General features: G+C 35.2%; 2 protein-coding genes across 7 annotated transcripts in view; one reads left to right on the top strand and one right to left on the bottom strand.

The window, feature by feature from the left end:
* Positions 1-1,964, top strand: part of UGP2 (UDP-glucose pyrophosphorylase 2) — a 43,764-nt gene extending 41,800 nt beyond the window's left edge. For all 3 annotated transcript variants that reach the window (XM_033125342.1, XM_033125341.1, XM_033125340.1), the window contains exons 9-10: positions 345-449; positions 1,507-1,964. In XM_033125342.1, the coding sequence (XP_032981233.1) occupies positions 345-449; positions 1,507-1,614 (213 nt within the window). In that variant the 3' untranslated portion in view covers positions 1,615-1,964. The remainder of the gene's footprint in view (positions 1-344; positions 450-1,506) is intronic.
* Positions 1,965-3,038: 1,074 nt separating this feature from the next.
* VPS54 (VPS54 subunit of GARP complex) overlaps positions 3,039-17,033 on the bottom strand; it is a 104,510-nt gene continuing 90,515 nt past the window's right edge. For all 4 annotated transcript variants that reach the window (XR_004424861.1, XM_033125338.1, XM_033125337.1 and 1 more), the window contains 3 exons: positions 8,782-8,889; positions 6,552-6,646; positions 3,039-3,945 (listed from right to left, as the gene is read on the bottom strand). Coding sequence is in view for 3 of the 4 variants with exons in the window: in XM_033125338.1 (XP_032981229.1) it covers positions 3,840-3,945; positions 6,552-6,646; positions 8,782-8,889 (309 nt within the window). In the remaining variant the exon portion in view is untranslated. The remainder of the gene's footprint in view (positions 3,946-6,551; positions 6,647-8,781; positions 8,890-17,033) is intronic.

Genomic DNA, 17,033 nt, shown 5'->3' with positions numbered 1-17,033 from the left:
AATATATTCCTACTCATCCCTAAAGCCCAGCTCCAGTCTAGCTTGCTTCTGCTCCAGATTAGTGTTTACTCATCTAGATCTTAGAATGTTGGTTGGTTGTCTTTTTAATTTATTTTTCTAATGTCTGATCTACTCAGTTATATTGTCAATTGCTTGATTGTCGGGACAATTCTTACTTCCAGGTCTCTCCTGCATATAGTGAGTGCTTAACAAATAGGTTCTTCCCATAGAGGGCCTGAGCTTGGCCATAAACAGAATGTTTTTACAGTTCAGTTAAATTATTTTGTTAATTTAATCCCTGTCCCATTTTTTAAACAATTTATATGTCTCTATTTTTCTTTCAGGTTCAGGATTATCTAAGGAGATTCGAAAGTATACCAGATATGCTTGAATTGGATCACCTGACAGTTTCAGGAGATGTGACATTTGGCAAGAATGTTTCCTTAAAGGTGTGTTGTTATGAAAAATACAGTTCTTATAGCTTTACAAAAACAGGTTTCATTTTCTAGTCCTAGGTTTACCTTTATTTTAAGGAATACTTCTTAGTCTGTAACAGATGCTTATAAAATACACATTTTAAAAATGAAATACCTTACCACAGTAGTAGTAATACTGCCTTCCATAGATATTCAACATACTTAAAATACAATCATAATTGTTGTATACAGGAATTTTGTGGAATATTGCACTCAAATGGAAAGCAAACACTAATAAATAATTGAGCTGGTACTATTTTATTGAAATACGACAATCTTTAAAATAGAATCACTGTTAAATTAGCATTAGCTCACTAAAAATGACTATTTGAATCTGAATCAAAGTAGCTAAAAATGACAACTTCATTTATATGGAAAATAATTTATTCCTATTAATCTGTTGTCATCAGTATAAACATATTGGTTCACATTGCTGTAGTTCTTGGGTACTTTTATGACCATCATTCCAGCCTAGCATAAGAAATAGGAAAGATTATGGGTATAAGTATTAAAGCTTTGAACCAAAGATACAACAGCTTTTTCCTAATAAGTAATTTTTTAAAATCTCATACCTAGATTTCATGTGTTCTTCCTATTAAAGCTATTTAAATGAAGATCTTGAAAACAACAAAAAGATACATATATAAATATATATAATATATAAATATATATATAACTTTGTGTATATATATCTTTATGTATGTTTATTGCTGATACTGCCTCATCTAAACAGTCTCACTTAAAATATGACAAATTTATCAGTAAACTGTTCTAAAAAAAAAAAAAAAACCAACCCAAACCGATACGTAAATATAAACCAAGCACCCTTTAGTTTCTTTACGAAGTTAGATAATGCTGGTGGCCTTAACATGCTATTTGTTTGTTTTTCATGTTCAATATTGTTTATAAATATAATTACTGCATTATAAATGGAGTTCTGCATAAACTTGATAATTGTAAGAAAAAATTCAACTGCATCTCAGCTTCTGTTGCAAGTACACTCTTGCTTTTTGTTTTCCCTGTCACGTAGGGAACGGTTATCATCATCGCCAATCATGGTGATCGAATTGACATCCCACCTGGAGCCGTATTAGAGAACAAGATTGTATCTGGGAACCTTCGTATCTTGGACCACTGAAATGAAAAATACTGTGTACACTTTATACTAATTATGGGCTAAATAGTTTCTTACAATGAAATGTTGTCTAGGATTCTAAAATAGGCAGGTACTTGACTATGTTACTGTACTCTGCAGTGTTAATTTTTAAAGTAGAATTTTCCGCAGTATGCTTTTAATCTAAGAAAAACACAGATGGAAGTAATACTTTTCTTCTTTGAAGAGAACCCTAAAAGTTAGTTCATCTTAAAGTGCAATACTGTTAATATCTTAAAACTGGGGCAGCTCTGCTGGAAAATCTTTTAACAGAGGCCTCAATGATGGTCACTTTGAATTGCTTGTGATTTCAAAAATAAAGCTGTGAAGCAATAGATGTGTACACTTATGCTTTTCAACATTAACATTATGAAATCATGAAGAAAAATGGTTTACAGTAAGTACATCAGTTGGAAGATTTGCTCTTGGAATAGTTTAAGTACTCACTGACCAGTTACCTAAAAAATCAAGTTTTTGCATTTCTAAGAATCTTGACCACATCATCATTTCCATAGAAATTAAACTTGAAGGTATTTAGTACCTTTCATTTAGTTCTAAAGCTGGGATGCCTGCCATGCCTTCCACAGACTCTCCATTTATTGAAACAAAGCGGTGTTTCTTTTCCCAGCTGAAGGGGAAGGGTTGGGTAGAGGTAGAGCATTTCTTTTCCATCCTTGTTCTCTAGTATAGAGGGTGGGGTATAACGTTATAAAAAGTTCCCTTGAAGCTTCATTTCTTGAAGCTTGCTTGTTGTCACTGAAAAATATTCATGAAAAACCTTTCAAATCAGGTCTACTGGTAGTTTAATTTGTGGCTTTTCTCTAAAAATCAATTACATTTTCCAATTCTCCCATACTTGTTTTTGAGTAGGTTGCTTGTTTAAAGTTCACTGTGTACCGTTAAAAAAAAGTTGTCTTTTAAAGTCTGGTAATTTTTTACAGCTTTATTTTAAACAATTTAAGAACCAATGACATACCTCTGTAATGATAAAGGAAAGAAAACAGGCTTTCCTTTTAGGAAACTGAAGCGCACACATAAGACTACTCCGTTGTACATAATCACCACAGGTTAGGCACTCTGACAGCTTAGGCAGGAGTCCTGGTAGGTGAGGCACAGGCACTTGCATTGTAGAGTGCTGCTGATTCTAATTTTGAAGGTAGGAATTATAAAAATCTTTAAATAACTTACTCACCACCTTATATTTCTGGCCCCAACACAGCAGCCTATATTTTAAAAGTTCTATTTCTCCCTGGTCTTTGTTCATATACACAGCAAAAGTAATTTAAAAACAAGAACCCAAGGGAACCATATTCTGTATGTTATCGAAATGTTAAAATGAGAACTCATAAGTAGGCAGAATACACAAAAATGTATTCTTACCTCTGCTAGAAATAAGGCAAAAAAGAAAAAAACTTCATAGATATTTTTATAAAAATACAACTATTAAACTGCAGGCTTTCGTATACCACTTCTGAAAAGTATTTAAATTAGTTGCATAAATAAACGCCAGTATCTTATTCTCTTAATGATTACTTGTGATCATCCTTTCAAGTATTTAGACAATTCAGGAAGGCTTTACCCAGTTGACATACAGCAGTGGTTAGAAAGATTAAATATGCGACATACGAAGCCTGAATCGACATTGGTCACTAAAACAAAAATTGAATTCCTAAATCCAAGCAATCAAAAGATGTTTATTTTTTATAGAAAGATCTGTAAAAAAATAATTTTTCAAACAGCTTTACTTTCATAGAGAAAACTTTCTACAGAGGTTGACTAAGATTTTAATATTTTAAATTGTACCATCATTAAATAAGGTGGGACACCATATGAATTTCATTGCACTGAAAGAAATGCAAAGCATTTTTTAATATAAAGTATACAGAGCATTCTAGTCAACTACAGCTGTGTTACAGCTATGTGTTCTTTTGGATTTGGTCCAAAGAAACCTGAGTCTGTTTCCAGAGAGAATGAAAAATGTTATAGACACCTGATCAGTTACTCCTCACTGAAGGAAGCACAAAACTGGCATTCCTTGTCGATCCCCACTGAATCCCAGTTTCCCAACACTGATACTTTCCTTTGCCCCTTTCCCTACCCCAGTTCACTTTGGGTTCCAGGTTCAGTTCTTGAATCACAGGCATCCATATTTTCTTCACAAGCACATACATCCCATGGTCAGATAAGCTACCCAGTTTTCCAATATGTCATCACCTCTTCTGTTCCCAGATCTCGGCCATATTTAGGTCCAAATCTTTAAGGCCTTTTAAGGCTTGAAGATTTCCAGTGTAAAAAGCTACATCTGCTGTGACCAACCTAAACATTGGAGAGAAAATTATTTTTAATCTCACACTTTCTATTCAGATAATTAAAACAGCAATGCTTACAGAATCTTATCCTAGCAGCTAAACTATTATTTAAAATTCATATTTCCTAGGGACAAAATGTCAATATATTTATCTTAGCAGGATTCTTGCTATCATAGACCATTTACTGTTCTATTTCAACAATAAATATCTTTAAAAAGAATAAACCAATGCAGCTTGGATTCGGTTTCATAATTGATTCTGCCCAACATAATAAAGTCTTAGAATGAAATAGAGAAAAATAACAGGTTAAACTAAAATGTTTCTTTGATCAGTTGTCATTAGACTATACATGCATATGACTAATAAAATCACTGTACTAATAATATGACAACACTTGATGAAAAGAGAATTACACCTTTGAGCACTGAGCTGTCACATTAATGCCTACACCTGAAAAATAACTGCAAGAAAGCTCAGATAAACAGAAATATCAAAGCTGCATGCAAAAAAAAACAGAGACTGGTCAGATTAAATGTATATTTTGAAAGACGTGGCCCATGGAGAAACAAATAAGAGACCTTGATTTAGTAGTCTGTAAAAGATAGGAGGCAGTCCAGCTTTAATATTTTAATGAACACGTAAGTTCTAAATTGCTGGAGTACTTGGGGACAAATTTATAAGTGCCTTTGGACGTATGTTCTTAATGTTTCACCTTTTAGCATGTGGCAGAATTTAGTAAGCAGCTTATGTACAATATACTATATATAAGTAAATTTACAAAACAGTACTATATATTTTAAGACAAAGAGATAATAAATGAGAAGGTCTTAAAGGATACCGACAGAATTTACTAGAAGTATTGCCTAAGGGTTGGGGAAAAGAGAATGAGACTTGGGATGGGGTCAAGGGGACTTCAGCTTCATATGGAATGCCTTTTTTTTTTTTTAACACGATAAACAAGTGAAAATGACATGTTAATCAATTCTAAGCAGGAGTACAAATACTGTTTATATGTCTATTTTTAAAATATAAAAGAAAAAAGTCACAAAAGAAATGTAAGTACAGTCCTGAGGAGGGGAACTAGGAAACAACTGCTTAATTCCTCTTGGGATAGTAAAAATATTTGGTGTTCATTGCACAACAGTGGTTGCGAATGCATTTAGTGCAATTAAATTAACTGTATAAAACGATTAAAATTCTATGTATGTGAATTTCACTTTGAAAAAAAGAAAACATACATTTTTATAGCCATCACAGCAAAAAATCCTTTCAAGCAGTTGATTATGTCTTTGGCTAGTCCATAGGTTAATTTTCAGGGAATTCTTTCAAGGGATCAAAGACATGAATCAACTCACACAGAATTAGTGTCTTGGAAAGTATGTGAGTGAAGCTCTCTAAGGTTGTACTGACCTCCACATTGCTATATTACAAAACAACAAACAAACGAAAAACCAAAAAACAGGTAATGAGTTAGTTTGCATGCTTCAGAACTATTGGTCTCAGAAAAATCAACCAACCCAGATATAGTTAGGGGAATAAAAGTATAAGGGTGGAGTGGAGCTTAAAAATATTGTTGCTTTTTTTGAATAGTCTCTGAGAGGTATTTAGTGTTCATTATACTATATTTAAACTTTTCTGTGACTTTGAAATTAATAAATCTTTAAAAAAGGGAAAAGAAGAACCAGGTAATAATAATCAAGGGGGTGAATCAGAATTTTGCATACAACTCCTAAATTCAGCTTGGCTGACTGAGCAGTCTAAAGCTTCCAAACAGTTTGCAAAATCAATTTAGTGTACTTTTCTTTTTTAAGGGCAAGGTCAACTTCTGACTCCAAAATACACTTTTTACATGTGTTCCTATATGTTTGAAATTTAAGCCTGAAACTCCTTTAATATGGAATAAAATACTTTATTCCTAAAAATCCAGGGAACAGGTAACACACTAAGGAAATCATATTAAAGTATAACTGCATGATCATTGCTTTGCATTTTGTGTAATCTTTTCCCCATATCTTTATGTACATTGCTCTTCACAAAAATCTTGTGACAGAATTTTATATTATCATCCCTATTTTCAAATCTCAGAAAATTAAGGCTCAGAGAGGGTAAGTGACCTCAAAGTTATACAGCTAGTAAGTGGCAGAACTTAACGCAGTTTTCTTATTCTAAAGCCTATGTTTTTTCTTATATACCACACGATTTCACCAATAATACACACAATTTGTTAAATGGCTTACAATCAAATATGTACATATACATACTTATTTTTTGTTAACCCTGTGAAGGAATTAGGTAGATTTTATCCTTCTCATTTTATAAATAAGGCACAGCTACAAAGTAGGAGTTTGAGTCCTGTCTGGATAGGGGGAGACCAATGGGTAACCTGAGGAGGTGACACTGACCCACATTGCCTCAAAATGGACACGTAAGGTCAGTTATGTAATTGACCATTTATAAAACACTTTAACGTAGACAAGAGATAAAAAGGAAGAGTTCGCTGATTTTATAATTTATGAGCCCCAGCATGATTATAATGGAAAAGGAGAGAGCATAATGAATAAAAACAATCAATTTGATATGTGAGTATGTGGTAAAAGTATGTTGAAAACATACCCATTTTGAGGTCCTCCATCGTTTATCACATTTAAGTGAGATAACTGCTTTTTCAAGTGGAGTTTGTAACTTGCATTAATTCTTAAAAATAACATCTGGAAAAAAAAGAAAACTAAGTTTCTTAAATCTCTACTGAAATAGAAGACATAAATAGGTTATCAATATCAAATCAAATAAATTTTTTTAAACCTTTGTTTTGGCATATACTTTTAAAATGCCCCTTTGGTAAGTATTTTATTGCTATTTCAGTATAGTATTTGTTCTTAGTTGGATAAAAGCTCTTTTCCCTTTTCAGCAGTATTGTTTTTAATGATAGGACTTATCACTGCCATTATGCCCCTTAGAAGAAGTCCTCTGAAAAATGTAAGTAGAATTCAACCATGACAGGAATAAAAGAATAAAAACAATGGAGAATTCTGTAGTATTTTAATTAGGAACTTGATAGAGAAAGCAAAAAAGTCTCAATGGTTGAGGCAAAGATACCTTCATCCTTTTAAGATGGTAAAATAATTTGAAAGTATTTTACTGCTCCTGTAGGCACTTTTTAATGCAATGCCCAACACTTCTTTGGGAAATACCTGACCTGAAATTATATATAATTAATCTATGGAAATGGTTTTGTGGAATAACATATTTTCTATGGGAAAAAATATGTAAAAAGTCATCTATGGAAAAGCTTTGTAGAATTACTGGTATTCAAGTGACAATACTGACAAAATCTATCATTTTTGCCCAGCTTTGACAAGAATTCCCTTTAGATTTTGACGTAGATAAAAATACGTGAAATACTATATGTCCGTCCAACTGCCTGACCTGGCTACGCCTCACTCCAGAATAAGAACCCAGATGGCAAATCCAGAAGGTCACAAAGTCAGAGGGAGAGGATCTTATATGTGGAATGAAAAGGATGGCTTGGCTTAGGAAGAAATGAGAAAGGAAAAAAGAGACCTGAGTGGGCGCTCCATATCTTATGGCTCTGCCTCAGTCCGCACTGAGCCCCAAAGCAGCTGGATGATATTTAATCATGAGGTCAGTATGATTAATGAAAACTACAGAAGCATGAAGAAAAATGGTAATAGCTAGTACAGGATGGAAGTCTGAGGGGGCATGGGAAAGGAGACTAGCAGGAGCGAGAGCAGCCCTGAGACACTAAGGAAGCTACCCTTTGCTCCTAAATACAATTTCCATGTATTGAACCAAATAGAGACAAGCTGAAATAACAAACTTGTCTGAATAGCAAAAATCCCAGTGAAAGTTAAATTTATTAGTCATACAATAAAGAGGCTTTTATTGTATAACATTGTATCATTCTACAACTAGGCTTGAATGAGATCACCTGATATAGAGGGAATAAACTAAGATGGGTAAAAGACAGACTGGGGAAAAAAGGAATGCTGGAAACTTGGAAGTACTAAGAGGGAAATGAGGGGAGTGGGGGGTAGGTGTGTCACTGAAGAATGAAGAGAACTGATAATACTTCTGACAGGAAGACAGTAGGGACAGTAGGTGGATACTTCATAGGTGAGAAATGATAAAGACTACCCATTTTACTATTTTTCCCAGTTTGTGCCTACCGTGTTTCCCCAAAAATAAGACCTAGTCGGACAATCAGCTCTAATACGTCTTTTGGAACAAAAAATATCAGACCCAACCAGATCTTATATCATAGTAAACTAAAACCAGGTCTTATATTAATTTTTGCTCCAAAAGATGCATTAGAGCTGATTGTCCGGCTAGGTCTTATTTTCGGGGAAACACGGTATTACAGATCACTTATACTGGTCTAATAATTAATGATAAGGCATGTTGACTGAATTACTTTCTTGTCACCTCATTATTAACTCTATCACTAGTTCTTCCCCTATCCAATTTGGATTATAATCATAGTAACATAATTTATATTCCTTGATAAATGCCAACTCTGACTTTCAAACTAATAACACAATGAATGATTTAAGTAAAATCTGGGCTCTCTAATACTCAATGGACAAACGGAAAACTGCTTTTTAGAATTGCTGACTATATAGCAAGGTTATTACTGCTTTGAATAAGGGAAACTTTGAAGTCAGAAATTTTTATCCATGTTTCACAAATCAATATAACAACTGGAAAAATAATCATATTAGAATAGAACTAAGCTTAATTGTGCCAAAAGCATGTAAAACACTCCAATTCTACATGCATATTATAGGTTATATATTAAAATGTAGTATGAGGAATTACTACTCACTTGTGTTTGTTCTTCTGGAAGGAGATCAAATATAGCTTCATGCATTTTTGCCATTTGCTTACAAATATTCCTGAAACAGGCAGAAGGAACGGGAGCTTTCACCTCATACTGGCAGAGAAAAATAATAAGAATTATGTTCGTGTCCTCTGGATTGCATACTGTCCCCACTGTTCCCTAAGACAAATGTTTTCTGCCCCTACTCTCTAACTCTGATATACTTGCATACAGTGCTCAAGTTCACACTTCAACTATAATCTGAGCTACTCATGCAAATCTCAAGAACTTTTCATTAAGTATCCTAATTTACTTTGAAAGCCAGTATAACCTTATGGCTAAGAACATAGGCTGCTTTCCTTAAAATAGACTGCTTGGGTTCAAATCCCAGCTCTTCCCATTCTCAGCTATGTGACATTGGACAAGTGACTTCATTTCTCTGTATCTCAAAGGGCTCCCTGTGAGGATTTTAAAAGATGCCTCAAAAGAAACAGTGCCTTATACAAAGTAAGTACTCAAAAAATGTTAGCTACTAATCTGGCTCAATATACAATGATGAATCATTAAAATGGGCCCTCCAAATTAACAGATTATTTTTTAAACATGATTTTAAGAATGTGTCCGCATGATCATATCTGAAATCAATATAACTCTGGCACAATTAAAATGTTCTTTTTCTTTGGTAGGTAGGCCAATATAGTAATCGTATTTACCCTAAAGTTAAGGGAAGACTTTTTCTGCAAAGATCTATACTGAAAATTTAAACTTAGGTAAATTCATTTTACTATTCTCACATCTGGAACAACATACTGGTATGATTTATATAATCATCTTTTGGCCCACATTTTAGAATTTACAGCTGAAATTATAGACCATTTTTAAGACAAATGGGCTAAACTATATTTTAAATGTACTAGTCTTACATAGTTTATTAAAATGATGAGTTCCAATATACTGCTGTAGCAGAACCATGTAGAAGTCGCCATGGGACTGCACTAAGATAAGCAAAGTGGTGACCACCCAAGGGTTTGTCTTTCTACAGCCTAGAAATATATCAAAGATCTCTTTATCTTTTTTTATTAATAACAGCTGTAAGACAATTCATATACCATAAAATTTATCCTCTTAAAGTATACAATTAACTGTTTTTTTAGTAAACTCACAGTTACACAACCATCACCACTAATTTCCAAACATTTTTATCACCTCAAGAAGAAACCCCACATATATCAGCAGCCACTCCCTATTCTCCCAGTTCCTGAGCCCTGGCAATCACCAATCTCCATAAATGGAATCATACAATATGTGGCTTTTTGTGACTGGCTTCTTGCACTTAGCATGCTTTCAAGGTTCATCTGTGTTATACCAGGTGTCAGTACAGTACTTCATATTTTTTATGGCTGCATGATATTCCATTGTATGAATATACTATAGTTTATCCAATCAATTAATGCACATTTGGGTTAGTTCCACTTTCTGGCTATTATGAATAATAATGCTGTGAACAAGCATGGACAGGTTTTTGTGTGGACAAATGTTTTCAATTCTCTTGGGTATATACCTAAGAAGTGGAATTACTGGGTCACATGGTAACTGTTAATCTTTTGAGGAAATGCCATTTTACAATCCCACCCAGCAGTGTATGAGGGTTCCAATTTCTCTATATCCTCACCAACACTTGTTATTGTCTGTCTTTTATTTTAGCCATCCTAGTGGGTATGAAGTGGCATCTCATTATGGTAACATCCCCTTATCTTAACTACCCCCCTGTACTGGATTGAATAGTATCTCTCCCAAATTCATGTCCACTTGGAACCTCATTAGGTCATACTGGATTCGAGTGGGCCCTAAATCCACTGACTGGTGTCTTTATAAAAGAGAGGGAAATTTAGACAGAGACACACAGAGGGAAGATGGCCACCTGAGGACAGAGGCAGAAATTGGACTGATGCATCTATAAGCCTAGGAATAACAACAATTGACAGCAAGCACTAGAAGCTAGAAAGAAGCGGGGGATTCTTCACTACAGCCTGCAGAGGAAGCATCGCCTGGCAATATTCTGATTTAGGACTTCTAGCCTCCAGAACTATGAGAGAATCAACTTCTGTTTTAAGCCACTCATCTGTGGTAATTTGTCATGGCAGCCCTCGGAAACTAGCACACTCCCCCAGCAAAACCTTCCTTCACAGGCTTTCCCTAAAGATATTCTTTCCATCTTATCTTCACCATCACATTTCTTTAGTCACCTAAGCTTAATATTGTATTACTTTACATTCTCAAATCTTAAAATTGATCCTTGCCACCACCCAAACCACCTTCCCCTATTAACAATCTTCTGAAATTTCTCTCTGGAAAAAAAAAAAAATCACTAAAGATGTCCTAACTTCCCAATTTAGTAACTCTTCCAGTTCCCCTTCCTCACTGCTCTGCAGTATTTCACAATCTCACACTCTCCTCAGGTAGCACAATGACTTCCTGGTTCCTCTCCTAACCTTCCTCCTCTTCTTCCTCTCCTGCCTCTTATGTGCAAAGCTTCTTCCTGCCTCCTTTATGTTCCCCTCTTTTCTCTTATCAATCTCTCAATCTCATGACTTCTAATATATCTCTAGTCCTGAATTACTTTATTGAGTTTGTCACACATTTCCTAGATGTTCCATTCCATAACTAAGTTTACCATGAGCTTTTCCAAACCTTCTTTTCTTACCTGTTTCAACTACTATTGCTGGTATTACAATCCTTCCGGTCACATAGACTTGAAATTTCCAACTTAAGTTTTTATTCCTCCTTTTCCTTGTTCCCTTGTATTGAATCAGCAACTAAATCTCATCAAATGTACTTTAAAATTATTCTGCACATTAGACAGCACTCTAGGTCAGATTTTCTCAGCCTCTACACTACTGACATTTTAGGCTCGATAATTCGTTGTAGGGGCTGCCTGTGTATCACAGGATATTCGGTACCATCCGCGGGCTCTCCTCGTTACCATACCATCCTACTCCCCCAAAGCGTGACAACCAAAAATATTCCCAACATTTCTGAATGTCCTTTGGGGGACAAAAGTCTCTCAGCTGAGAAACACCACCCTAGGTGAAGGCTTCAGTACTTCTGACCTGAAAAAATGTTGTAGCATTTTCACGAGTCCAGATATTAGTCCAACAAACATTTACTAAAATTACCATTTACTAAACTATAGTTAGCTCTGAATAAGTATTTTCTTGGATGTGTGTACGTACATATGTGTGTGTCTATAAGTACACAGGAATGTACATATATGTGTGTGTACGTATGTATGTGTATGTATATGCTTGAATGAATGGGCCAGACTCTGCTAGCTGGAGTGTACAAAGATGAACCAGAGGTAGTCTCTTTGGGGAACTGACTGTCTAGTAGCTGGTTGGTGTTCCAGAAAGTGGACCCTGCACACTACAGGAATATGAGTGAAGGACATTTAGGCAATTACAGAGGTGGCCTCCTTAGCAGCACACCTGCTTAGGCTGCTGAGTCTTCAAAGGGAAAAAATTAAGTAAAAGTATTACAAATAGAGGACAAGACATATCACCTCAAATCCATTTTACGTACTATCTGATTAATCCTTCTAAAATGGAGTTCTAATCATGTGATTCATTAGTTTAAAAACTTTTGGGTTCTGCCTCTGTCTATAATTTAGAAAGCTGCCAGAGCACGCTGCTACTACCCTAACCACAAGAAAAAACTGGAATGATTTATAAAATCATAACTTTTCTAGAACCCATCAGAGAAAAGAGGTCACGAAAATCAAGGGAAGTAATTCCAAAGAGTGACAAAGCCCTCTGAGGACAGATGGGACACAGGAACTGTCTCACTTTTGGCAGAGCAGAGGAAGAAGAGCTGACTACATACAAGCAAATAAGAAGAAAACATTTTAGCAAATTCTCAAAGGCCAAACATCGACTAGCATAAGTTTAGGGGAGTTTGCACTCACTCACAAGGTTCTCCAGCAGGTGCTCACAAACAACCTTGGGGTCAGGGAGGGAGATCACAGAGAGTCACTCTCGGTAGCACAGGTAAGCCGGAGATGGCTGCCATTATGGAAAAGTAACAAATGCGACTCACTTCCCTGAACCCTCCTCTTACACAAAGCAAAATCCTTAAGTCGCTGAGTAGTCACTAAACTCTTTCATCCCTGGAGCCACTGTGTGAGGGGTAGAAACAAAACATGCCTGTTCCAGAGGGAAGGAAGAAAAACACCTTAAGCCCAGCATCATATACCCATCAAAGCAGAGGTTGGCTACCCCTGGAGGAGGGGCAGGAACACTAAGAAGTCTTCACATCAAAATCATTATCTGATTTCAAGATTTATAATGATGCTACAATAATTAAGACAGTGTGGTATTAGTGTAAAGATAGACAGACAAGGTTTATCAAAAAATACAGTGAATGTTTAAATTTTTTAAAAAATTTGTTACAGTAAAAGACACATTGCCATTAATCCCCCTCAGAATACTCCCTCTCACTTCAAACACACTTATCCCATCATTCTTGCCACTTTCTGAAGCAGATCTGGAAGTCCTCTCTCGTGTCTTTAGTTGTGTTGTTGTGGCTGCCTCGATGTCTTGAATCGATTCAAAACATTTACCTTTCATGCTTATTTTGACTTTGGGGAAGAGCCAGAAGTTGCATGGTGTCAGATCCCATGAATAAGGTAGATGAGGACACAACATAATGTTTTTATTTGACAGAAACTGCTGTATCAGAAGCGATATGTGACATAGAGCATTGTGCTGATGGAGGATAATTTATGGAACACTTTAAAACACACTTTCTCTCAACCATAGCTCACACCCGCCTGACTGCACCAAACAAGCTGAAACTTGTCACACACTGTTACTAAGGTTCGATGTGCCGCTTCCCGTATTGAAGATCCCTGCCTTTCCGTTGGATGGCACTTGGCAGCAGCATTCACTGTATTTTGTGATCACAACGGAAAGGCTCCGTTTCACACATCGCTTCTGGTATGGCAATTTCTGTCAAATAAAAACATTATGGTGTGTCCTTACCCACTTTACTCATGGTATCTGGTACCATGAGATTTCTGGCTCTCCCCCAAAAATCAAAATGACCATGAAAGGTAAACATTTTGAATCAATTCAGGACATCGAGGCAGCCATGACAGCACAAATAAAGAAACTCATGAAAGAGGACTTCTAGAACTGCTTCAGAAAGTGGCAAGAATGATGGGATAAGTGTGTTTGAAACAAGTGGGAGTATTTTGAGGGAGACTAATGGCAAGTACTGTAACAAATTTGTTTTTATTTAAACATTCACCATATTGTTTGATCACACCTCGAACAGAATATAGGGTCCAAAAGTAGACCCACACAAAAACAGTCAATCGATTTTTGACAAAGATGCCAATGAAGAAAAAGACAGTCCCTTCAAGAAAAGGTTCGAGAGCTAGAAAAAAAAAAGTCACATTGACTCATACTTTGCAATACAGTTCACCCTTGAACAACATGGGTATGTCTACTTATACACAGATTTCTTAAAATTCTGTGATGTTCAAGGGTCAACCTTTTTTGATCCACAGTTGGGAATTGTGGATGGGGAATGCAGACTGTAGTTAAGTTTTTGCAGAGTCAAAAGTTATATGCAGATTTTCAACTGTCTGGGCGTGGGGGTGGGGAGTGTCCCTAACCCCCTGTATTGTTCAAGGGTCAACTGTATATACAAAAATCAAGTAGAAATGGATCACAGACTTATACATAAAGCCTAAAACAATAAAACTTTTAGAAGAAAGCACTGGAAAATATCTTAGTAACTTGGGTTATCCAAAAATGGATAGGACACAAGAAACGTGAACAAAAAAGAAAAAAAATGATTAAACCTAATTTCATTGAAATTAAAAACTGCTCTTGAAAATATTAAGAAACTGTTAAGAAACAGAAGAGATAAGCCATTTAAGGACAAGACAGAAGGCTTCTTCACCCTTGTGTATCCGTTACGAAACACACTTTAAAAGAATGAATTGAGTGAATGAGTAGCCAGAGCACAATTAGATGCTAGTGTTTCATTCTATTCAAGCAATGGTACCCTTACTTACTAGCTTCTTAGAATCGGCCTATATTGTATTATTGTGTTAGGCTCCTTTCCCCAAATTAAATTTTCAGATAAGAAAATGGAAAGCTAAAAACTGAGAGGCTAACCGAAACCAACCACTGTCTGTTATTTTGGTATGAATTTAAAAACACAGCCAAACTCCTGGGCAACCCATGCAGAAAAAAAGGCAAATAAGGCAGGGAGCGGGAAAGAGATACTTGTTAATAAGGGGAGAACAAAACATGTCAGGGTAAAAGGAGAAGTCATTGGTGGGGAAGGTAGTAGAGAAAACACTAAGTTGCAATAGTCACTGCACATTCTTAACATAAAAAAAAAAGAAAATATGTGGAGGGGGGCATTTGAAATTTATAAAAGACTTAAGAGACATAATAACTAAATGGAATATATAGACCATGTAAAAGTCTTTGTTCAAATAAGTTACTGTAAAAAGACATTTTGGGACAATTGATAAGTTTCAAATAGGAATAGATATTAGATGATATTAAGGAATTACTGTTAATTTTGGTAGGTGTGATATGGTATAGTGATTTTATAAGTGTCCTTAGATTTTAGAAATACATACTGAAGTATTTAGGGATGAAATATCATAATGCCTCAAATTTATTATAAAATACTTTAGCAAAAAAACCAAAATGTTAATGACTATTAAATATAGGTGACAAATAAATGGGAAGCTCATTAAATAATCCTCTTTTTCTTTGACAAAAAAATAATAATAAAATGAGTTGTCAGAGGAAAAAGTCTCGCCATAGTTCCAATTCTTGTTCAACAACTTTGGATGAGCAAAATGATAAAATAAAGTCAGAGTTTTAAGAGGACTGGCATTTTTGGGGTTTTGCTTCATTATATTCCACAGCTTATTACTAGTTCCACTATTTAACATTGACTTCATTCTACATTGTTAGGTGTTCATAGTCCTTTGCCTTATTAGTTGGTAAACTTCTTGAGGACAGTCACAATGCATTATTTATTGACTTTTGGTACACAGAAGAATGCCATGTATCAAAAGGAAACCGGTGGACTAGAACTGCTTTTGTTAGCTTCTACTTGGCAACCATGAAGAAAATAAAGGATTTCTACACAGCAATAATTTTTATCCAAACAAAACTAGAAACTAATTTAATGGGCATTACATAATATAGGTATGTTTGCACATAACTACAAATTTCTTAAACTTCTTTAAAGAGAAGCATGAAACATCTACCTATGTTATCTATCACCCTAGAGGTTCTTACGGTGTGGTCTGGGGACACCTCCGAGTCAGACTCTTTCAGGGAATCTATGAGGTAAAAACCATTTTTGTAATAATACTAAGATGTTATTATCTTTTTCATTCTCATTTTCTTATGATTGAATAGTGGAGATTTTTAGATGACATGTGATGACGCCATCATTATGAAGGCTAAGGGAATGTATGTTTGTGTATTCTTGTTTTAAGTTTTTCTTAGTTTCAATTTCTAATATGGTATATGCTGATAGGTACAATTTGCATAAACAAAAGCTCTTTGGGGTTTTCAATTATTTTTAAGAGTGTAAAGGGTCCTGTGACCAAAATATCTGAGAACTATAAAACAAACACAATCTTTTTTCACAATCACTCCTTTCTCACTGTCACCAGCAAAGGTTTAGGTATATGTTTGTGTGTGAATGGGCACCATTTTATCCTTGCCCTTTTGTGATTTTTTATGTGCGCGTTGCTCCTAGTATCTCAGAATCTAAATGACGCAGGTGGAAGCAAAGTGCCTTACTCTAAATATGCTCTTGGGCAAGAAGTATAAACTAAGTAAACCTTTAAACTTTCAAGTTATAAAATTTCTTCTTTCTCCCTAAGATATGTGCTGAACTTATGGAAAAGAAAGAGTAAGGGATAGAGCAAAAGTGACTGTGGCTGATTGACATTTTTCTGAAGATACCTTCCTAGTGTAACTGAGAATTCTTTAGAAAACATTGCTTCTTTTAATGACCTATCGGGAATGGGAAGCAAATAAGAAATTAACATTGAAACTGATTATCTATGAGTGAAATAATAGAGCACCTCAGATTGCATTTTTAGAGTAACACACTTTATCACAAATTATTTACTTTTTTCTCTATCTTGATCTTTGTTCTCTCAATTCTGTCTCTGGAAGGCTTTCAGACCAAAACCTGTTTTAAAGAAGGTA

Source organism: Rhinolophus ferrumequinum, chromosome 13 (assembly GCF_004115265.2).
Source record: "Rhinolophus ferrumequinum isolate MPI-CBG mRhiFer1 chromosome 13, mRhiFer1_v1.p, whole genome shotgun sequence".
Taxonomy (NCBI): Eukaryota; Metazoa; Chordata; class Mammalia; order Chiroptera; family Rhinolophidae; genus Rhinolophus; species Rhinolophus ferrumequinum.
This window is presented reverse-complemented; position numbering and strand designations above follow the sequence as displayed.